Genomic DNA, 22,911 nt, shown 5'->3' with positions numbered 1-22,911 from the left:
ACCACAGGCTGCTCACACATCCCTCCTTCCCAGGGCAGACACGGACACCTTCAGGCCACTTCAGCAACTTTTTAAATGCACATTTAACTAGAACCAACAGAGAGCCCTGATTTAATCAATACAGACAAACTGGGCTAATAAAGCACAAGAAAGGACGTGCACTGAAAGGATCACAGTCACTGCCTCATTACTGGATATCTCACTCTCACACATTTAGTGGTATTTCAACATTTCTGCCAATTTCAGGAACTCTGTTTTCAGACACTGTTCTCCCCTGCAGTTCACTGGGGTATCCATGAGGCTGGAAATCAATATATAAAAAAAATAAATTTTAAACCCAAAGTATTATCTGCCAGTAAGCTTCTTTCTGAGCTCTGCAGAGTCCAGGAGTCCTTATAAGGGTACTGAACTTGATGACTTTCTGCTGCCCCTTGAAGGAAAAGCCATGCAACAAAATGCCAGGTGCTGCTAATCCGAGCCTTTGACTTCCCCCGGAGCCAGAGCCAAACTCCCAAGCTCTGCTACCTTTGCTGCAGCCGGCGGCACGCCGGACCCGAGGCTGCTGTCAGCACCACCGGGCACGGATCCGTGCGGGGCCGCTCCGTGCCGCGGCTTCTCCTGCCCTGGAGGAGCAATGACAGAGCCGTTCCTGCGGGCGGAGAGCCAGGGCAGCAGCGCTGCGGGCAGCGGGGCCGGCGGTACCCGGGGAACCCGGTGATAGCCGGTGGTACCGGCGGTACCCACTGATACCCGGGGAACCCAGCGATACCCAGCGGTACCAGCGGTACCCAGCGGTACCCAGCGGGCCAGCGGCCCCCAGCAGTACCAGCAGACCCCAGCAATACCAGCGGTACCCAGCGGTGCCCAGCGCCGGCCGCTCCCGCACGGAGGATGTCGCCCCCGGCTCCCCCCGCGCGGCCGGAGCCCGAGCGCTGCGGGCCGAGTGCAGCGGCTGCCCGGCCTCCCCCGCTGTCCCGCTGTCCCCGTGTCCCCCTGTCCCGCTGTCCCCGTGTCCCGCGGTCCCCCTGTCCCCCTGTCCCCGTGTCCCCCTGTCCCGCTGTCCGCAGCACGGCGGGCCCGAGCCTTACCGCATCCCGGGCGGGCCGCCCGCCCCGCCGCGGGCCCGCCTCCGCCATGGCCCCGCAGGGATGCGGGGATGCTGCGGGGAGGGGATGCAGGGATGCAGGGATGCAGGGATGCAGGGATGCTGCGGGGATGCTGCGGGGATGCTGCGGGGATGCTGCGGGGACGCTGCCCGGCTCTCCCCGCTGCCGGGGCCGGCACGCAGCGGCTCGGTTCGGCTCGGTTCGGCTCGGTTCGGGCAGGCAGCAGCCCTGCCGGCTCCCGGCTGGCAGCCCCGCTCTCCTCCCCAGCGCCGGCTTTGCTTTTAAGGTGGAATGCCAAAAATCATGCTGCAGCCGCTCTTTGCTGCGAGGATTGGGCTCCCAGCTCGGAGCTCTCACCCTTCCCTTTCCCCCCGCCGCTGTCTCCAAGGTGCCTTTCCAGCTGCTCTGGGTTCTGGGGCTGAACCAAGGAAAGATGCTCCGGCCAAAAGCCGAGGCTTGCCCGGCATCACCTCCCACAGCACTGCTAGCCTGCTCTGCCCAGGCAGTTAGAGACATACAGAAAGAGTTAAAACAAAAATCTGTGCAGTGTGATAGAAAAATTTTCAAGATCAGATGCACAACCGCAGAGCTGCACTTGCATATACATATGCTGGAAAAAATAGGACACAGTCTGTGATTTAAATTCAGCTTCATGGCACTCCTTTACTCCAAAATTGTACAAAGATCAGAAAAAGATTTTTTTAAAATTGCATCAGGGCTTATGATGCGTGACTGGGAAAAAAATCAAGACTTAAATTTTTAAGTCTTTAAAATTTAATTTTAACTTAAAATTTTAAATCCTTACACCTCCTGGACACAGCCACAGCCATTTAGGACCTGACTGGTTTTTAAGATCATATTCCCAAGTCTTAAGATTTAGTGGGCACAGGTTTCCTGCATCCCTCTTTGCACAGAGCACCTCCCAGTCTTTGCATGGAGAGCCCTGATCCTGCAGGCAAAGTCACCTCTCCACATGGACACATGGCACAAACAGGGTGTCTGCTCAAATAATTCCATTTTCTTTAATTCAAATTTAATTATTTTCAAATAATTCCACTTCTGTAGAAGCTACAAATTAGGACAGGATTTTTTCCCATTTGACACTTCCAGACTATGCAAAGCAAGTCCTTCATCCTTAAAGGATGCTCTTGGTATTAGCACCTGTTCAAACGCTGGCAGCAGAACTGAATTTTGATGATCACTTTAAAGAACTACTTTCTAAATGCTGCTCCTTCTCTAGTGGTATGGTAACCACACCTGCAAGTTCAGATTCTAACATTCAGAAAAATAAGAACCGAGAATATTCTTAGTGGGATCTCATTCACACTGCAAAAAGGGAGCCCTCTCTGCCTCCTGGGGATGCTGACAGCAAACTGCCAGCAAAGCCAGGTGTTTTTAACACCAACTTCAGCTGTAGCAGCATTAACCATTTAAAATCCCATAAATCTAACTTTATCAGAACCAGGCAAGCATTTTCTGTCTCAGTACACTCCCTTCATCCTTCCTCAGATGGACCAATGTCTTTAACCCCTCAATGACTGAGCAGAAACAAGCACAACAACCACAATACACCCAGAATACCTCCCCTGACCCACCCCATGGCATGGTGGGGCTGGGACAGGATTTCTCTGTTAGCTCCCACCTCCCCATGCACCCAGAGCTGTGACTTCCCTACAGCTGCACACTCTGCTGAAAATCCAGGCTCTGGTTCAGACACAGAGCAATGCAGAATTGCACAACCCCCTTGTGAGCTGTGCTCAGAGCAGGTGCCAGCCAATGCTTAATGCATGTACCAGATTATTTAAAACACATTAATGCATCCATACACTGTTTAATAGATTTTTCCATCCATGCCCACATACAAATCCTTGTGAAGCCTGTTCAAAGAACCTAAAACTTTCAGTCACCAACAATTAGGTAAAATAAACTAATAACCAGTGTCAAGAAAGAACATACATGGAGCAAAATTTTCCACCCATCAAAAGCATAGAACATGGCACAAAACACATTTGAACCAGTGCAAAAGAGCATAAACCCCAGGAAATGGATCAAGCAAGCAAATTAACACACAAACAGCTCATTTACACACTGCAATTAATTACAGGGCTATAAAGTAAAGTGCTGCCTAGAGAGGAAGCAGCGCACCATTGCTCTGGTTCCCACTGTTTTCTGAAGGAGGTACACAAAGGCAGGGTGACAATGCACTAAAAGCAATCCACAATAAAGAGGACTTACTGCTATTTTTTGGAGAGTTGTTTTGACTGATGTCCAGGTGTCCAGTCTTCTGTCCAGGATTAGGATAAATTTAGTGTCAGACTCATGCTGACTGCAAGATAAGAAAATACCAGTAACCAGATAATGTTCCAAGAAAAGTGACTCTGTTCCCAAAAAAAACCCAAATCCAAGAACTCAGAGTGCAAACCACATTTTAGTATTTCTGCAGTTCCTGAAATTCCCTTTGAAAAAAATTTCCTGAACACCCAAACTCTTTCCAGTGGAGCTTAGCAACAGGACAAGGGCCAACAGGCACAAACTGAACCACAGGGAATTCCATCTGAATATGAGGAAAAATGTCTTTCTCCTGAGGGTGACAGTGCCCTGGGACATGCTGCCAGGAGAGATTGGGAAATCTCCTTCTCTGCGTATTTTAAAAACCCACCTGGGGCTTTTCACATCTCCAGCTATTCCAGCACAACCTGCTGCAGGTGAGGCTGCTCTGCCTGGGGGCTTGGATCACCTTTAAGATCCCTTCCAGCCCAGGCTCTGTGATCTCCACAGCTCCCCTCCCAGCCCAGCCCCTGTGATTGTGATTGTGACTGTGCTACCCATGTCCAGCATCACCTCTGACTGTGCTACCCAGGGTCCAGCATCACCTCTGACTGTGCTACCCAGGGTTCAGCATCACCTCTGACTGTGCTACCCATGTCCAGCATCACCTCTGACTGTGCTACCCATGTCCAGCATCACCTCTGACTGTGCTACCCAGGCCCAGCATCACCTCTAATTGTGCTACCCAGGGTTCAGCATCACCTCTGACTGTGCTACCCATGTCCAGCATCACCTCTGACTGTGCTACCCATGTCCAGCATCACCTCTGACTGTGCTACCCATGTCCAGCATCACCTGTGACTGTGCTACCCATGTCCAGCATCACCTCTGATTGTGCTACCCATGTCCAGCATCACCTCTGACTGTGCTACCCAGGGTTCAGCATCACCTCTGACTGTGCTACCCATGTCCAGCATCACCTCTGACTGTGCTACCCATGTCCAGCATCACCTCTGATTGTGCTACCCATGTCCAGCATCACCTCTGACTGTGCTGCCCATGTCCAGCATCACCTCTGATTGTGCTACCCATGTCCAGCATCACCTCTGATTGTGCTACCCAGGTTCAGCATCACCTCTGATTGTGCTACCCAGGTCCAGCATCACCTCTAATTGTGCTACCCAGGCCCAGCATCACCTCTGACTGTGCTACCCAGGGCTCAGCATCACCTGTGGCTCTGTGAGAGGTGGTGACAGCAGATTGCTCTTGAAACCCAAACTGGCCTTGAGAAGGAGCCTGCAGAGGAGCTGTGCCCTGGCCAGAGGCTCCCCCAGCTGATGACCCAAACCCCTCTGCCCTCCCTGCCCAGGTTAGAGCAGCCAAGTGGGGACTCCTGCCTTGTTTGGGCAGGAGACAGCAGAGGGGTGACACCAATAGGGCAGGAGACAGCAGAGGGGACACCAACAGGGCAGGAGACAGCAGAGGGGACACCAATAGGGCAGGAGGCAGCAGAGGGGACACCAACAGGGCAGCAGACAGCAGAGGGGACACCAAGGTGGCAGCAGACAGCAGAGGGGACACCAAGGTGGCAGGGCAGGAGACAGCAGAGGGGACACCAAGGTGGCAGCAGACAGCAGAGGGGACACCAAGGTGGCAGCAGACAGCAGAGGGGTGACACCAATAGAGCAGGAGACAGCAGAGGGGACACCAAGAGGGCAGCAGACAGCAGAGGGGACACCAAGGTGGCAGGGCAGGGCAGTGGCAGCCTGGCAGAGGGGCCAGGGAGCTGTGGTGGCTCCCCCAGCCCGTCCTGCAGGGCCACTGCCACTGCCCCAAGGAGTTTTCCAGCACTGCCCAGCTGACTCAGCAAGCACAGGCTCCTGAGTCCCTGTAAGTCCCAAAGCCTCTGAGCTGCTCTGAGATGCCCAGTCTGGCCAGGCAGCTGCACCAGGGGTGCCTGCTCTGGCAGGGCCCAAGGCTGCCCTGGCTGTAACTCAAAGGTTCCTTGGCAGGCTGGGGGAGCAGCACACAGCTGAACTGGAGCAGCTCTCTCTGTGCTTGCACACAGCCAGCCTGGAACCTCCTCCTCTCCAGGAGTGTATTTACAGCACAGCCAGGCAATGGCTGCAGTGTTTACCCTGTGGATGCTGGCACAGGACAGCCATGCCCACAGCAGCCTGCCCTGCTGCTGGGAGAGGCTCCCAGGACACTGCTGGCTCCCCAGAGGGCTCAGGTGGCTGCCCTGGCACAGCCCTGTGCCAGCATCATCCCTGCTAATCCCTGTGTTTGGCAAGGCAAACCCAGGGGGATTGCTCAGAGGTATCACAAGGCAGACAACACTTGGCAACTCGCTACAGGAAAGGAAAAAAAGTCACTTGAAGGCAGTGCAGGAGCCTTCATTCAGTGCACATCTTGCTGCTCTGCTCTGTGGCAGCTACAGCTCTGACAAACACATTTAGGAGGAATTAGCAGTGGTGCTCAGAGGGATGAGGACTACAACTCCCTCTGACTCATCACAAAAGCTGACTGAAGGCATGGAGAGGCTCCCAAGCCACCCTGTGCCACATCCTATGGATCTGCACCTTCACTCCCACAGTGCAAAGGTTTGAATTCATTCAGTGGCTTTGAAGTGTAGAAGAAAAGAGCAGAGAAAATGAACATCAAATTTTACATATGGGTAATACACAGAACACATGGAATAAAGTCTGAGGCTGTGAGCATGGTGAGTCTGGCTTTTCAGCCAAAACCTTTATTTGCTTAGAATGGTTTGGGCCATGTGAGACAACTCTGCAGGTTTCTGTCAGCTCTGTTCCTCCCCACCACGAGCTAAGTGACCCAGAGCAGGCCAAAGGATCCTTTGGTTTGAGGCAAAAATAAAACCCTTTGGTTTTTCAGCACACTCTAAAATTTTAAAAGCTATGTCTCTGAGCTATAAAGAACAATTCCCAACTTCCCTGGTGTTTCCCAAGGGCCTGCAAGTGAAAAAAAAAAATAAACTGTGTTTACACAGAACTGCTGTAATCATACTAAAACCTGAGTACAACCCCCAGAATGCAGAAAAGGCAGCCAGCTGCAGTGCAGTGCCAGTTAGGAAAAGCTGGAGTCATTAGCTCAGGACAAGGTTATGCTCAGAGAGCACCTCTGAGCATGCTAATGGACTTTTACCAGTGCCCTACAGAAAATGGACTTTTACCAGTGCCCTTACAGAAACAGAGGGAAGCTCCCAGCACTCTGACAGCCTTGGCACCTACTGTGAGAAACTGGTCACTGTAGGCCAGTGGAGAAACTCTGTGACTATTTGCAACCCAGGCCTTGCACGTTTGTCAGATTTCCAGGCCCATGATGTACCTTTTAGAGTGACAATAAAAATAAATGAGTGCTTTCCACCAGGGCTGTGAGGGCTCTCTGTTTGCATCCAGCAGCAGGGAGATGGAGACAGATAACCAGGGCAAGGATTGCTTCTCTCTGGGTGTTTCTTGTCACTTTTTGATGCACCAGACTAAAAATAAAGGCCTGGGATGTTTTGCAGGACTTGAAATTGGACCCTGGAGTCTGCAGCTGTGAGGCTGAGCACAGCCCCCAGAGGCTCCTGGCTGCTGGTGGGACCAGAGCACCAGGACCTGCCCAGTGCTGGAATCCTGGGATATTTATAGGCACCAGCACCCTCCAGTGTGCCACACTCAGTGTCACAGCCCTGAGCCACTCTGCAGCTCACCTCCAGCCCACAGCAAACAGGCAAAGCTTGTGCAAACACCAACCAGCTGTGAGTCAAAGGAAGAACAGAACAGGACAGAACAGGAGGTGACACTGCAGTAGGAAGGGACCCACAGTGATAACCTGTCCAAATGTCTGACCCTTGAGGCTGACCAAAGCTAGAAGATGTGCTCAGGGCATTGTCCAAATGCCCCCTGAACGCTGACAGCTTGGGGAATCAATGGCATCTCCAGGGAAACTGTTCTGGTGTTTGACACCCCCTCAGCAAATGAATGCTTCCCAATGTCTGCTCTAAAGCTGCCCTGGCAGCTTTGGACCATTCCCACATGCCCTGGAGGCCAGGAGGAGAGCCCAGCACCCTCCTCTGGCATCCTCAGGAAGGCCAGGAGCAGGGATCCCCTGCAGCCTCCCCTCCACAGGGCAGCTGCTCTCATTCCTTCTGCCCTCTCGCCACACCTGGTCCCTCTGCACAGCCCAAGGAGCTCCACATCCTTTGCAATGTGGCACCCAGCCCTGCACACAGGCCTGAAGGTAACACCACACCAGGCTACACACACAGGGATTCTTTCAGTTTTCAAGTTTTACTTTAATGGCAATTAAGTCAGTTTTCTGTAGTAACAATCTTACAGATACCATAACTGACTTCAACTGATTTATTTTTGTTTCAGCTTCTATTGGAATTCTGGCTTAACTTGGAAGAGATCAATTCCTTCAGGCTAGAGAAAAGATTTGTATCTGCTGTAATTTGCACTGTCACAGTGCTCAATCCAAGCCTGGGTAAAGCACACCTCCCTGCTTTCCCACTGCTCGGGTCCCTGTTCTGCAAACACAGATGTGTCACCTCCCTGCCTCCAGCAGCCCCCTGCAGCTGCTGCTCAGCACAGCCAGCCTGAAGGCAGGCAGCATTTTCAGCTGGATGTGCACAGAATAGAAAGTGGGCACCTATTCCTTATTTTCCCTTCCAGCTCATGCACACGAGTACTCCCTGCAGCTGCCTCCTGCCTGCAGCAGTTCCCAGGAACACTAAAAGTTCTCTTCCCTACAGACTCACCTTGCTCCTGGCTCTGCTGTAAATGCACCTGCCTTGAGGACTCGGGAGCAGCTCTCAGCATCCACCTCCTTTACCCAACAATGATTTCCAGGAGAAGAGTGCCTCGTGAAATTCAGCTTCCCAAAATACTCCAAACCACTCAGCTTGCCCAAACACCACCAAGCTGACAGCCCTGAGGTGTTCCCAGGCCGTACAGGCAGGACACCAAGCAGCTCCTTGGCACAGGTGGGTGGTTTTCATCTGCCCCTACACATCCAGGTAAGCAGGAGTTGGTGCACCCACCTAACCCTGATAACTGAGGAAGTGAAGCCCCTCTAGCAAGGAAACATCTCCCTCTTTTAGGGGCTTTCTGGCCAAGGTCTGACTCTAACCCACGATGTGATGCTGCTGGGGGATGTGTACCCAGGGCTGGCACAGAACCTGCCACCCTCACCCAGGTGATGCTTTCCTGGTGCCCTGAGCCTTGCAGCCCCAAAGTGCTGGGGAGCACACGCTCCTGAGCTGATCAGACACCGGGGCAGGAGGAGCAGAGCAGGATGATTAAAGTGCTTTTACTAAAAACATGCTGAACGTGTTTGAATCACCAGCAAGCTCGCAGCTCTCATTAGTTTCTTGATTGAGTCTGACCTATTACAGGGACTCAGGACTGCTCATCATGCTAATGCCAGGGTGGAATGAGAAGCCTTGGAGAAAGCAGCCAGAGCTGGGAAGTGCAGCTGCACAGAGCAGGGCTGGGTCCTGTTCCTGCTGGGCCAGGAGCCCCTGAACCCTCAGAGTCCATCAAAAAGAGGACAGAGGAACCAGAGGCTCCTTTTGGTTTTGTTTTGTTTTTGTTTTTTTTTATTTTGAACAGAGGTGCCTAAACACCCCACACTTCTTCCAAAGCAGCTGCTGATGGAAAGCTCCCATCCAGCTGCTGTCAGCCTGCTCTCCCTGCAGGACAGAATTTGCCAAAACAGGCATTATTCAAGAAAATGAAGGATTCCAGGTAAGTGAGTCACAGGCTCAGCAGCCAGAATTAGGAGGGTCATTAATCCAAGCCTACAGCCCTGTGTGAGGCACAGGCAGGCTGTCAGCAGCTCAGCCCTGACACACAGGCAGGCAATGGGAGCTGCTGCTCTCTGCTGAGCCATCAGCTGCCACAGGGACCCCAAAGGCTTTGTTCTGTAATTAGCCTCTCCCTCTGGTTTCATTTCTCTTTTTCCACAGCAATGACTCTCCATTTGTACACGTCAAAATATTATTTTGCAGTGGCATGGTATATTTAAGCAGTGACACACGCCAAAGCTTGAGGAAAGCTTGTTGCTAATTAGAAACTGAATCAAGGAAATGTGTGGTACGTCCCAGCTGACAGGTCACAGGGATGATGCCCACTCCTTGCCCTGCAGTTGCTGGCACTCAGAACACCTCCCCTGCTGCACCTGCAGAGCCCTGCCCAGGGCAGGCAGGACCCCCCTGCCCACCCGCCCCAGGGCAGGGCTGCCAGCAGCTCCTACCTGGGCACTGAGGTCAGGTAGCTCAGGACTCTGGCCACGCTCTCCTCGGGCACCTGGTTGAAGCCAGCGTTGTCAGGCAGGGTGATGATCCAGGCCTTGTCCTTGCCCCTTCCACCTGCAAACACACAGGGAAGCTGCCCTGGGCTGCTCAGAGCGCTCCCTGCCCCTGGCACAGGGGGTTCACAGCGCCAGAGGAGCCAAACAAGGCCAAATCTGCCTCTGAGTCCAACACACGGGGGCAGGTGCTGGAAACAAATGCATCCAGTGCCAGGCATTTCCTTTACTCACGGAGTGAACTTTACACAGCACAGCAGAAGAAATCAAAAATACAAGGGCAAACCAACACACTGCTCTGGAACCTACAGAAATGCATTTCACAGCAAAGTGCTTGTAATGCATGGAGTGCTGGGAGTCAGAATATTTTACAGTGGCACTGGACAGAAACCTGATCTGCTCTCCAAAGTGCCTCCATGTTTTATTAACAGCATTTCTATGGCACTGGATACCACCTGATGGCCAACAGCCTGTGGGAAGTATCACTCTGACAAACAGCAAAGAACTTGCTCTGGAGTGTTTAATTACCACAGGGGGAGAGAGACCCTGAAGGTGTTCTTGTACTCACCAGACAGAAAAGCAAACTCTTTCATCAGATCATCACTGATGTCCTTTGCACAGATGGGTATTGCAGTTTCTGGAGAAAGGGAAAAGCAGCAATCAAAATAAAGCACAAATCCAAAGCAAACACATTTATCTATGAGTTAATCCAAAGGTGGAACCCGAACTTCCCTAAACTACACATGAAACTGTGTAATAAAAGATATGTGGATCTTAGAGATGTTATTTCTAATGTTTCTAATGACTCTGACAGGGTGAAAGCCACGAGTCAGCAACAAATGTATTCCATGGATGCACCAAGGGAGCACTGCCCTCCCCTCAGTGGGCCATGTCCAGTGTAAATTTTTATATTTTGGAGTCAGCAATCCCTCTCCCTGTTTTACCAAGTCCCCCAGTGCCTCCCAGCCCTGGCAATGCAATGGGCTGAGGTTTCTGCTGGGAGCTGCAGCACCCAAGGCTGCTGCCCTTTCAGGCTGTGCCAGTCCTTAATTTTGCACTAATAACCTCCTGAAATTGTGCTTCCACCTGGCACGGGGCCACAGCCATTGCAGAGCTGCTGTTCTTATGGTCAGTTACTAGAGTTCTTCCTAATTAAACCATGGCAGAGCTGTTTCAATGCCATATTTAGCACCAGGATCGTCTCAGAGGCAATGAAGCACATCAGAACAACACACACAACTTCACCTCTCCCTGGGAGAGGAAACAAAGACCACACTGACTAAACACAACAGGAGCTTAAAGCTGGCAGACATTTTTCTGGATTATCTATAAACGGAATGACAGCTAAAAATCAAACATCCTTGTTCCTGCAAATAAATGTTTTGAAGCACATCTATGCAGATTAAAATCCTTGGGCTTTCTGATAATCAAATTTTAAACACTGATTATTTCCCAGAGTTGGTCCTAGGGAATAATCTTCTGGCTGCTTTAAATCAGACAGGCTGCATACTTCAGCACACTCCAGTATAATCAATATTTATTCTATTTCCCCTTTTTTCAAAAGCTTTCTGGTCACTTCTCCTTTATCTGAAGGGTTTTCAGGCCCGCTCTGGCTGTCAGGTGCTGCAGCCCAGATGTGTTTGGGGGTCACTGTGCCTCCCAAATTCCCAGCCAGGGCTGCTCCCAGGCACACACACTGCTGGGTTCCCCTCCTGTGGATAAAAATGGGATTTGTGCTTGTTGAGGATGGAGCCCCAGTCCCACTGGCATCTACAGAAACATTCTTGATTTTAACAGGCCCTAGAATTGGTCTTGGTGAGGAAGAAGTTTGTCTTGCAAAGATATTTCAAATATTTGTCTCTCATTCAACCTCTTCACCCAGCTTGAGGACAAGCAGCAGCAAGAGATTTCTTCTCTATTTGTGGATTCCTTTTTTCACCAGGTCAGTGGTTTCATACTGATAAAATTCACATTTAACAACCTAATGAGCTCCCACACATGAACCAGATGACACCAAACATGTGCCACTGCAAACACAAGAGAAAAGCCCATGCTGTGCCCATGTGTTTGTCACAAACCAGTGTGGCTGCCTGGCCCCCAAGCCCACCCTGCCCAGCCCTGGCTGCCCCAAAAGGCAGCAGCAGCAGCCAGGCCTGGATGTGCTGGGACAGCCAGGGCAGGCACAGCCCCAGGCTGGGCTGGGTTGGGCTCTGCCCTGACACCAGAGGGATGAGCCTGCAACTGAGGCTGGGCAGGAAAGGCTGCAGAAAGGGGCTCACCTTTAAAGCAAACATCTCTTGGTTGGAGGGTTCCACAGGGCATGGTCTCCCTGAGAACCCTGCCAAGGGAGGCAGGGGAGCCTGTGCCCATCCCCTGGGACAGCCCAACAGGACACAGGAGCAGGATGCTGCCCCTGGGCAAGGCCAGGCACAACAACAGCCTGCTTGTGCTTGATCAGAGCCACTCCCTGGGCAGCTCATCCCTGCACCCCCTGTGCTGCCTGCTGAGCTCAGCCTCCTGGGCAAACACTGGGGCAAATCCAGGGCTGGCACCAAACCCAGAGCGCTGCTGTGCCCCAGGCACTCGGTGGGTGCTGCTCTAAACCCTCCACAGACCTCTGTCCTCTGGTATTAATCTCTGCAGAAAGGGCAGAGGAAGGCAGGGAGGCACCAAAGGCTCTCAAACAAGGCTTCAGCTGATGCTCTGTTCAAACTAGGGATTTTTATTTATTTACAGCACAGAGAAGAGCCCAGGGCCCTGCCCTGTGCGAGCACAGCCAGCCCTGGCACAGGGGCACAAGGCAGGGCTTCAGCAAAGTCCACTCATTTCTTTCCAAGCCAAAAGGAGCCTTTGTGCCCAGCAGCTGTTACAAAACCAAGCCTGAAGTCCCCACACAGCACCTCACAAACTGCTGTCCCCACAGGTTTAGGGTCTGACTGAAAGCCAGCAGCAGCACCTGGGTGGGAAATGGTCACAACAGTGGAGAGCCACTTTTATACAGTTCTAAAATGGCCATTCACAAAGTGCTGCAGTTATTGCATCCAGAGGCTCCTTGCAGGGGGAGATTGTGGCCCTGGTACAGAGCTTTGGAGGCTGCATGAAGCCAAGCAGGGAAAAGACAAAGGGGGAATTCGGGGCTCTGCAGCCCCTGAGGGAACCAGAGTGGCTCAGCCAGGAGCCCTGCAGAGCCTGTCCTGCCCCCAGGACACTCTCCCTGCTGGGCTGTGTCAGTCTGTCCTGCCCAGGACAGGACACTCTGCTGGGCTGTGTCAGTCTGTCCTGCCCAGGACACTGTCCCTGCTGGGCTGTGTCTGTCTGTCCTGCCCCCAGGACACTGTCCCTGCTGGGCTGTGTCTGTCTGTCCTGCCCAGGACACTCTGCTGGGCTGTGTCTGTCTGTCCTGCCCAGGACACTCTCCCTGCTGGGCTGTGTCTGTCTGTCCTGCCCCCAGGACACTGTCCCTGCTGGGCTGTGTCAGTCTGTCCTGCCCCCAGGACACTGTCCTGCTGGGCTGTGTCAGTCTGTCCTGCCCCCAGGACACTGTCCTGCTGGGCTGTGTCTGTCTGTCCTGCCCCCAGGACACTCTGCTGGGCTGTGTCAGTCTGTCCTGCCCAGGACACTCTCCCTGCTGGGCTGTGTCAGTCTGTCCTGCCCCCAGGACACTGTCCCTGCTGGGCTGTGTCTGTCTGTCCTGCCCAGAACAGGACACTGTCCCTGCTGGGCTGTGTCAGTCTGTCCTGCCCAGGACACTGTCTCTGCTGGGCTGTGTCTGTCTGTCCTGCCCAGGACACTGTCCCTGCTGGGCTGTGTCTGTCTGTCCTGCCCAGGACACTCTGCTGGGCTGTGTCTGTCTGTCCTGCCCAGGACACTCTGCTGGGCTGTGTCAGTCTGTCCTGCCCAGGACACTCTCCCTGCTGGGCTGTGTCAGTCTGTCCTGCCCAGGACACTGTCCCTGCTGGGCTATGTCTGTCTGTCCTTCCCAGGACAGGACACTGTCCCTGCTGGGCTGTGTCTGTCTGTCCTGCCCAGGACACTCTCCCTGCTGGGCTGTGTCTGTCTGTCCTGCCCAGGACACTCTGCTGGGCTGTGTCTGTCTGTCCTGCCCCCAGGACACTGTCCTGCTGAGCTGTGTCTGTCTGTCCTGCCCAGGACACTGTCCCTGCTGGGCTGTGTCTGTCTGTCCTGCCCAGGACACTGTCCCTGCTGGGCTGTGTCTGTCTGTCCTGCCCAGGACACTCTCCCTGCTGGGCTGTGTCTGTCTGTCCTGCCCAGGACACTGTCCCTGCTGGGCTGTGTCTGTCTGTCCTGCCCAGGACACTCTCCCTGCTGGGCTGTGTCTGTCTGTCCTGCCCAGGACAGGACACTCTGCTGGGCTGTGTCTGTCTGTCCTGCCCAGGACACTGTCCCTGCTGGGCTGTGTCTGTCTGTCCTGCCCAGGACACTCTCCCTGCTGGGCTGTGTCAGTCTGTCCTGCCCAGGACACTGTCCCTGCTGGGCTGTGTCAGTCTGTCCTGCCCAGGACACTGTCCTGCTGGGCACAGGCAGAGCAGGTGTTTGCACAGCACCCATGGGATCCAGCCCTGGGAGGGGCTGGCACACGCAGGTGGCACGAGGCTGATGGAGCCAGCCCATGGCACGTGTGGCACTCAGCAGCTCCCTGTGCTCCCAGCAGAGCCTGCTCTGTTCAGAGGGTGACTTACAGGGCCTGGCTGGGGCAGAGAACAGACAGCCAAGCTCCTGGGGCTGCTTCCTGGGTGTGAGAGCCAACGCTGGGGTAGCCAGGAGCAAATGGTGTCCCCAGTGGCTTCAGGTGCCCACCTGGGACAGAACAGGCAGTGCCAGCAGGGCTGGCAAAGGGCCATGAGCACCCTGATGCCAAGGGCAGGGAGGACCCTGCAGCCCCCAGCCAGCAGCTGCTGCAGGTGCCCATGGCTGTGTCAGACTGGCACCCAGGGCAGTGCTGAGCCCTGCTGCAGCTGCCCATGGCTGTGTCAGACTGGCACCCAGGGCAGTGCTGAACACGGCTGAACCCTGCTGCAGGTGCCCAAGGTGTGTGTGTGACACTGGCACCCAGGGCAGTGCTGAACCCTGCTGAACCCTGCTGCAGGTGCCCATGGTGTGTGTGGGACACTGGCACCCAGGGCAGTGCTGAGCCCTGCTGCAGGTGCCCATGGCTCTGTGTGTGTGACACTGGCACCCAGGGCAGTGCTGAGCCCTGCTGCAGGTGCCCATGGCTCTGTGTGTGTGACACTGGCACCCAGGGCAGTGCTGAACCCTGCTGCAGGTGCCCATGGCTCTGTGTGTGTGACACTGGCACCCAGGGCAGTGCTGAACCCTGCTGCAGGTGCCCATGGTGTGTGTGGGACACTGGCACCCAGGGCAGTGCTGAGCCCTGCTGCAGGTGCTGGACTAACCTGGGCACCAGGGTGAACCATTGGAATTCCAGCTGGTGTGCCACTCCCCGTGCCAAGCAGGGACACAAAAGACACATTAAAATATTTATGGCAGAAAGCTTCAACGGCTGTGACTGCTGCAAGTGCCTTTGTCCCCAGAGCCCCTGGGGACAGCTCACCCCTCTCTGTGGCCAGGGGCTCACCTGCCCCCCTGAGCCCTGGCTCAGCCTGCAGGCACTGCTGCCTGCCCAGAGCCAGCCAAAGGCAGCTCTCATGCCAAGGGAAAGGTCAGCAGGGAGGTTTATGGATGGCTGTTCCTCTGGGAGATATGATGGGCTGACCCTGAGGGGGATGGCCCCTGCAAGGCCTGAGTCCTGCACGTGGCACCACAGCCCCACCAGATTAGCCCATCCCCAGGAGTGGTGCCTTGGTCACCTCCCCAGGTTCAAGGACTCCCTGAACTCTCTTTTCTCTGACTGGTGGGGATTGTTAAGAACAGCTCACTCTATTTCCAAGCTCCTTCTTCTCCTTGTCCCCAAGCACCTGCTCCAGCACGGCGTGGGAAGCAGCAGCAGATGGTTCTCTCCTGTGACCCAGGGCTGTGCATCTCCTCAAAGCCTTCCAGGGCTTGTGTGCAGGAGAGCTTCAGTGCAGGCACATCCCCAGCACCCAGCCTGGGGGTGTGCTCACCCAGAAACCACACAGCAAAAAAAGGAAAGCTCCTGAAAAACCACAATGACCTTTTCAAAAGGCTTAGATTTAGACACACTGAGGATAAGAGGAAAAAGGCAAAAAAAAAAAAAGATGCTGTGAAAGGAAAAGAAGACAGGAAATAGAAAATGTTAACTGGGTGCAATTCAGGTTTGAGGGCCATCACCCAGGCAGTGTGAGTGACCCATGGAGGAGTGTCCCCATGGGACAGCCAACCCCAGCCTCCAGCAGGAGCCAGCCCTGTACCCAAACAGGGCAGCAACCACCACAGCCAGGAGTGCACTGAGCCAGGGCTCTGGCTCCAGAGCATCCCAGTGCCAGCCTGGGGCAGAGCAGAGCATCCCAGTGCCAGCCTGGGGCAAGCATCCCAGTGCCAGGCATGCCCACATCAGCAGAGAGCATCCCAGTGCCAGGCATGCCCCAGGAACAGCAGCACAGAGCATCCCAGTGCCAGCCTGGGGCAAGCATCCCAGTGCCAGGCAAGCCCACATCAGCACAGAGCATCCCAGTGCCAGGCATGCCCACATCAGCACAGAGCATCCCAGTGCCAGGCATGGCCCAGGAGCAGCAGCACAGAGCATCCCAGTGCCAGGCATGCCCCAGGAGCTGCAGTGGGACAGCAGGAGCAGCCAGGGCACTGGGGTGGCACAGCTGCAGCACTGCTGACACCCAAACCAGCACAGCCCCACTCCTGCTGGGCAGCCACTGCTGCCACAGGACGAGGTGCAGCCAGCCAAGGAGCCCAGAGCCATGGAAATGCCATCCTTCAACACAGTCCTGGGAGCTGCAGGGAGCACAGGGGCTGCAGGAGCCCTGGCTGAGACACACTGCCTGTGAGGAGGAGGAAGAGAGGAAGAGGAGGAAGAGGAGGAAGAGGAGGAAGAGGAGGAAGAGGAGGAAGAGGAGGAAGAGGAGGAAGAGGAGGAAGAGGAGGAAGAGGAGGAAGAGGAGGAAGAGGAGGAAGAGGAGGAAGAGGAGGAAGAGGAGGAAGAGGAGGAAGAGGAGGAAGAGGAGGAAGAGGAGGAAGAGGAGGAAGAGGAGGAAGAGGAGGAAGAGGAGGATCTTCAGGGGAGGTTAAAGATCCCCTCTGCTGGAGACCATGGAGTTTTGGGGCCTGGGGCTGGTGGGGAGGGAATCTCTTCCAGTTTATATTTAGCAGCTGAGAAACTGGGGAGGCTTTGCTAAGAAAAGGTGAAGCAAAAGCAAATTAAGCAGCAGCAAGGCTTGGCTGTTGCCTCCTGCTATGCTGTGATGTTTTCATGGCCAATCAGAGAAACCCCACTCTCCCAGCACACCGAAGGAAGCACAAATTGGGAATGATAAAAGCCAGCTCCACCATACATGGATTCACGTCAGCTGCAGAAATGTAATAAAAGATTCCCAACACCCCCTCTTTTGGATTCAGCCTCGGTGTGGGAGTTGAGAAAATCTAGTTTCCTGCATTTCTAACATGTAGCAGCTCCAATGCACTTTAGCTGTCTCCTTTTCCCAGCTTCAGGCACTCCTCCCTTACCAAAGAGAGCAGTCCATGTGTTTGCCCACCAGCACCAGGGCACCCCTGCCAGCTGTGCAGGCAAAGGCACATTTAGCATTTAGCACACATCTTCCCAGTCCAAACAATCGGCCCTAAACCAGAGCCCATTCAGCACAAAAGACTTCCAAAACCCAATAAAAATACACAGACATCAGTAAGCCTCCCATCATCATTCAGCACCATGCAAACGCTGATTTTTCAAAGAGAAATTGCAGCACAAAGCAACTCCTGGGAGATATTTCAGCAGTAAATCCTGGGGCCTCACTGGCTGCCTGGAGAAGCTGGAATGAAGTTCACTGAGGACACTGGAACAATTCCTTTCACAGCTGACACAGCCAGGAAACTACACTGTGCAGCCAGGTTCCCCCAATGGCATCACCTGGAAACTCTACTGTAAAGCAAGGGAAAATAAACACAATTTTTCCTGAACTGAGAGTGGAAATGCCCAACTCTGGCATTTCCAAGCCAAAGCACATTTGCAGATCCAGCTGATGCTCCTGCAGCAGAGCAGGCCTGGGCAATGGAGAGGGAGGTGGGGAGGACACTGCTGGTGCTTGCTGGCTGTCACCCCCTGTGTGCCCTGACAGACGCCCCCAGAGCAGCAGAAAACTGTGCTGGGCTAGGGAACAGCTCTGCCCAGGACATCCTGGCTCATCCCGGCCCTAAAACCAAATCCAGCATGGCCTGGGAGCAAAAAGGGATTCAGAAAACAACCCTGCCACCATCAGCTCCTGTGCCCAGCCGCTCTCCACTGGCCTGGCATTGCCCAGCGTGAGGGCAGCTGGCAGCAGAGCAGGCTGGGCAGGGCCCTGCCCTGTGCTCAGCATGGCCCCAACAGCCCCTGCCACAGTGTGGCTGTGCACAGAGGCTGGGGCTGCTCTGGGGCTGCTCTGGGGCTGCTCTGGGGCTCCAGCACTCCCCTGCAAGTCCCACCTGCCAGAACCAAGGCTAACAAAGGCTCCCGTGGCAGCACAACCAGGGGCAGGGTCCCAGCTCTAACCCCCATCCCCAGGCACTCTGTGTCTCCGGGCATCCTCTCGTTCAGTGGCAAACAGAGCTCTTTGGGAAGCTCTTTCTTTGCCTCACCATGTTTTACACCTCAGTTGCTCCCTCCCACACAGCCCTGCTGTCACTGCACTTTTGTCCTGGTACATGAATGATAACCATTAAAGTGGTTGTAGCAAATGTGCTGCAGGGAGAGGAAGCACATCCCACGTACTACTGAGTGCTCCAGACTGCTCCTGCTCCGTGGGCCACCCCGGGGGCCTGGCTGATGCCAGCACAGAGCTCCTGGGGGCTGCCCTGTTCTGCCATGCTCTGGGGGAGCCCAAGCCATCTTAGAGATGGGAATGGCCATGAAGAGCTTGGCATTTTTACTGCCTTTTATCTAAGGCAGGTACAGGTTTCTACTAGAAACAACCAACAAGTTTCCAGGACTGCTGCATGTAGGGAAATGGTTAAAACATGGTCCCAGATCAGGCTGAACGCTCAGAAATTGGCAATAAGGGAAAAAAGCTTCTGATTTATTTTTAATCTCATGATTTGGAGAGCCTTACTCAACTTTGTCTTTTTCTCAACGTTTTATTTTCAGAACCTGTGTGGATGCCAAATCATGGGTCCGGATCCTGCAGCTATAACCACACAAGTGTGCCTTTGTGGGGGTATTTTGGCTCTGTATGACCATTACACAAAGGTCATCTGCCAAAAGCTGGCTGGGAGGGAGGGCTCATGCTCAGAAGAAACCACTGCCTGCTTTCACCTGGTTCCCAGTACACAGCTCACAGCAGACATGCACCAGCTGTGTCCCCATGGCCGTGGCACCAGCTCCTGCTCCAGCAGTGGGGCTGTTCCACACCACAGCAGCACAGGAGCATTTACCCACACCCACATCCATGCTGTTCCACACCACAGCAGCACAGGAGCATTTACCCACATCCATGCTGTTCCACACCACAGCAGCACAGGAGCATTTACCCACATCCATGCTGTTCCATACCAACAGCAGCACAGGAGCATTTACCCACATCCATGCTGTTCCACACCACAGCAGCACAGGAGCATTTACCCACATCCATGCTGTTCCACACCACAGCAACACAAAGAGCATTTACCCACATCCATGCTGTTCCACACCACAGCAGCACAGGAGCATTTACCCACATCCATGCTGTTCCACACCACAGCAGCACAGGAGCATTTACCCACATCCATGCTGTTCCACACCACAGCAGCACAAACCACATCCATGCTGTTCCACACCAACAGCAGCACAAAGAGCATTTACCCACATCCATGCTGTTCCACACCAACAGCAGCACAGGAGCATTTACCCACATCCATGCTGTTCCATACCAACAGCAGCACAAGGAGCATTTACCCACATCCATGCTTCCATGCCACAGCAGCACAGGAGCATTTACCCACATCCATGCTGTTCCACACCAACAGCAGCACAGGAGCATTTACCCACATCCATGCTGTTCCACACCACAGCAGCACAGGAGCATTTACCCACATCCATGCTGTTCCACACCAACAGCAGCACAAGGAGCATTTACCCACATCCATTCAAGCAGCATCCCTTGCTAACTGACTGTGACACCCCTGCCTACACGTACCTGCCCCATTTGAGGGTGCAGGGAGGGGAACAGGGCAGGCCTTGGGCAGGGCAGGCAGAGCAGCAGGTGCTGTGGCACCACCTCAGAGGAGCATGGACACAGCAGCTCTGGGGAGCAGGGGACACGTTGGTAGAGCCCTCACCTGTGACCTACCCCTGGCAGATTCCTCCTGCACCCCAGCTGTGCCTTGCAAAGATGTCAAGAAGGCTGGCACTAGACAGGGAGCCTTTTTTGGGGCTGTGTGTCTTTTCTGTGCCCAGCACAGCTGCAAGCACTCCACCAGCTGCACACCAACAAGGAGTGATGGCTCTGCCTGCTCCCACTCCTGCCCAGGTAGGCATCCTCTAGTGAGCCTGGAGCCACCCAAGGGCCCCTTCCCCTCCCGGTTTGGGAAAGACCTCACTGCAAAAACACCTGTAACAAAAACACCTGTAACTCCCTCACTGCAAAAACACCTGTAACAAAAACACCTGTAACTCCCTCACTGCCAAAACACCTGTAACTCCGTCACTGCCAAAACACCTGTAACTCCCTCACTGCCAAAACACCTGTAACTCCCTCACTGCCAAAACACCTGTAACAAAAACACCTGTAACTCCCTCACTGCCAAAACACCTGTAACAAAAACACCTATAACTCCCTCACTGCAAAAACACCTGTAACTCCGTCACTGCCAAAACACCTGTAACCCCCCTCACTGCCAAAACACCTGTAACTCCGTCACTGCCAAAACACCTGTAACTCCATCACTGCAAAAACACCTGTAACTCCCCTCGGGAAATCATGAAAATAATGAAAAAGTGAGGGCTCCACACAACTTCTGAACACATCACCGTCCACCAAAGGAAACATCGCTGAGGCAGCTACGGCCTGAGATAAGGGATCAGATTGCATCTGCTTCTCACGTTCAGGGTGTGCGGGCACAAAAGCACAGCGGCCTCAGTACAATGCTGAATTCCCGACACAGCCGGGCGTTCGGGCGTGCTTGGGGACACGGGACACGGGAGGGGACCGAGGTGTCTGACAGAGGAGCACACCTCACACACATCTATCCCCTGCTTCCCACCCGGGCACGGGCAGCCACGGCCAGAGCTGAGCTACGACTTCCAGGGAAGAGCTCTTCATTGTGGCCACGGGAGCCGCGCCGGGGCTCGCACTGGGGAACATCCATCCTCGGGCCCGGGCAGCGCCTGCCGCCGGCACCGGGCACTCGGGGCGCTCCGGGCACACCGGGCACTCCGGGCACATCGGACACTCCGGGCACTCGGGGCGCTCCGGGCACTCGGGGCGCTCCGGGCACACCGGGCACTCCGGGCACACCGAGCACATCGGACACTCCGGGCACTCGGGGCGCTCCGGGCACTCGGGGCGCTCCGGGCACACCGGGCGCTCCGGGCACACCGGGCACTCCGGGCACACCGGGCGCTCCGGGCACACCGGACACTCCGGGCACTCCGGGCACTCCGGGCACACCGGGCACTCCGGGCACACCGGACACTCCGGGCACACCGGGCACTCCGGGCACACCGAGCACATCGGACACTCCGGGCACTCGGGGCGCTCCGGGCACTCGGGGCGCTCCGGGCACACCGGGCGCTCCGGGCACACCGGACACTCCGGGCGCTACGGGCACCCCGGGAGCTCCGGGCGCTCCGGCCGCGCACTCGGTGACACCGGGACCGCCGGCCGCGCGGGGACAAGGCTCTGCTGAGCCCCTGGGGCCGTCCGCACCCACCGTGCCGTCCGTGAATGAATAACAGAGCAGCAGCTCGAACCCTGGGCCAGCCGCGAGAGACGGACCCTGCCGGGCTCCCGCGGGCAGCGGCACCGAGCGCGCAGAACGCGCCCGGCACCGGCACCGTGCAGGGATGGGGCGGGAGGGCCGGGGCACCCCCGGCACCCCTGCCCGCGGTGCCGCTGCCCCAGGGTGCCCGGGAAAGCCGCTGTCCCCCCGCCGCCCGGGCACCTGCGAGCCCCGCGGCCCGGCCGCCCGCACTCACCGGCGGCGGCGGCCTCCAGCAGCGCGGCGGCGCGGAGCAGGCGGTAGTAGCGCTCCATGTCCCCCGCCGAGGTGCCGCCCGCCGGGGGCCCGCCCGGGGCCGGGGCCGGGGCCAGGGCCATGCCGCGGGCAGCGCTCCCCGCCCGCAGCGCCCGCTCCGCGCCCCGGGCCCGACGGGCGGAGCCGCCGCCTCTGCCCGCCCCCGGCCCCGCCCTGGGACCGCCCCGGCACCGCCCCGGCCCTGCCCCGGTACCGGCACCGCCTCCGCCCTGGTACCGCCCCGGCCCCGGCCCGGTACTGACACCACCCCAGTACCGGCACCGGCACCGCCTCTGCCCGCCCCTGGCACCGCTCCGCACCGCCCCGGTACCGGTACCGGTACTGGCACTGCCCCCGGCCCCGCCCCGGTACCGATACCGGCACCGCCGCCCCCGGGCATTTCTTTCCCTTTTTTTTAGCTCCTTACCCGGCTTTTTCCTTTCTGGTTTGTTTGTTTGCTTGTTTGTTTGTTTGTTTGTTTCCCTTTTTCTGCCGTTTTTTCCTTCTTCCATCCCTTCCTCTTTTCCCCCTTTTTTACCCTTTATTCCTTTTTCTTTTTCCCCTTTTTTCCTTTCGCCCTTTTCCCCTATTTCTTTAGTTTAGACCCTTCCCCCTTTCTCCTCCCTTTCCCCCTCTTTTTTCCTTTTTTCTTTTCCCCCTTCCCCCTTTTTTCCATTCCCCTATTTTTCCTCTTTTGCCCCTGATTTTTAGTCTTTTTTCCAGTATTTCCTTCTGTTCCCTCTTTTGTTTCTTCTTCCTTCCCCCCTCCTTTCCTTTCCCTCCCCTTTTAGTCCTTTTTTTTTCTTTAATTCACCATATACCCAGTGCACCCCAGCAAACCACCCTGCAGCTGGATTTACTCCCTGCCTTAGTGCCTACAGCACTTCTGGAGGGGAAAAAAAAAAACCAAACAAAAAACCATTTCCAT

At 55.4% G+C, this 22,911-nt stretch overlaps 1 protein-coding gene across 6 annotated transcripts in view; it reads right to left on the bottom strand.

Moving 5' to 3' along the window:
- The window catches only part of MCF2 (MCF.2 cell line derived transforming sequence), a 55,811-nt gene extending 33,667 nt beyond the window's left edge, over positions 1-22,144 (bottom strand). Inside the window, exons 1-4 of one of the 6 annotated variants that reach the window (XM_054641221.2) lie at positions 21,946-22,144; positions 10,258-10,326; positions 9,636-9,750; positions 3,342-3,432 (exon numbers count right to left, since the gene is read on the bottom strand). In XM_054641221.2, coding sequence (XP_054497196.2) covers positions 3,342-3,432; positions 9,636-9,750; positions 10,258-10,326; positions 21,946-22,066 — 396 coding nt within the window. In that variant the 5' untranslated portion in view covers positions 22,067-22,144. Of the gene's footprint in view, positions 1-1,088; positions 1,481-3,341; positions 3,433-9,635; positions 9,751-10,257; positions 10,327-21,945 lie in introns of those variants that run through there. The other 5 variants (XM_077186199.1, XM_077186198.1, XM_077186195.1 and 2 more) reach the window with 5 other exon arrangements.
- Positions 22,145-22,911: the final 767 nt, after the last annotated feature.

This window comes from Agelaius phoeniceus, chromosome 14, assembly GCF_051311805.1.
Source record: "Agelaius phoeniceus isolate bAgePho1 chromosome 14, bAgePho1.hap1, whole genome shotgun sequence".
NCBI classification, from domain to species: Eukaryota; Metazoa; Chordata; class Aves; order Passeriformes; family Icteridae; genus Agelaius; species Agelaius phoeniceus.
This window is presented reverse-complemented; position numbering and strand designations above follow the sequence as displayed.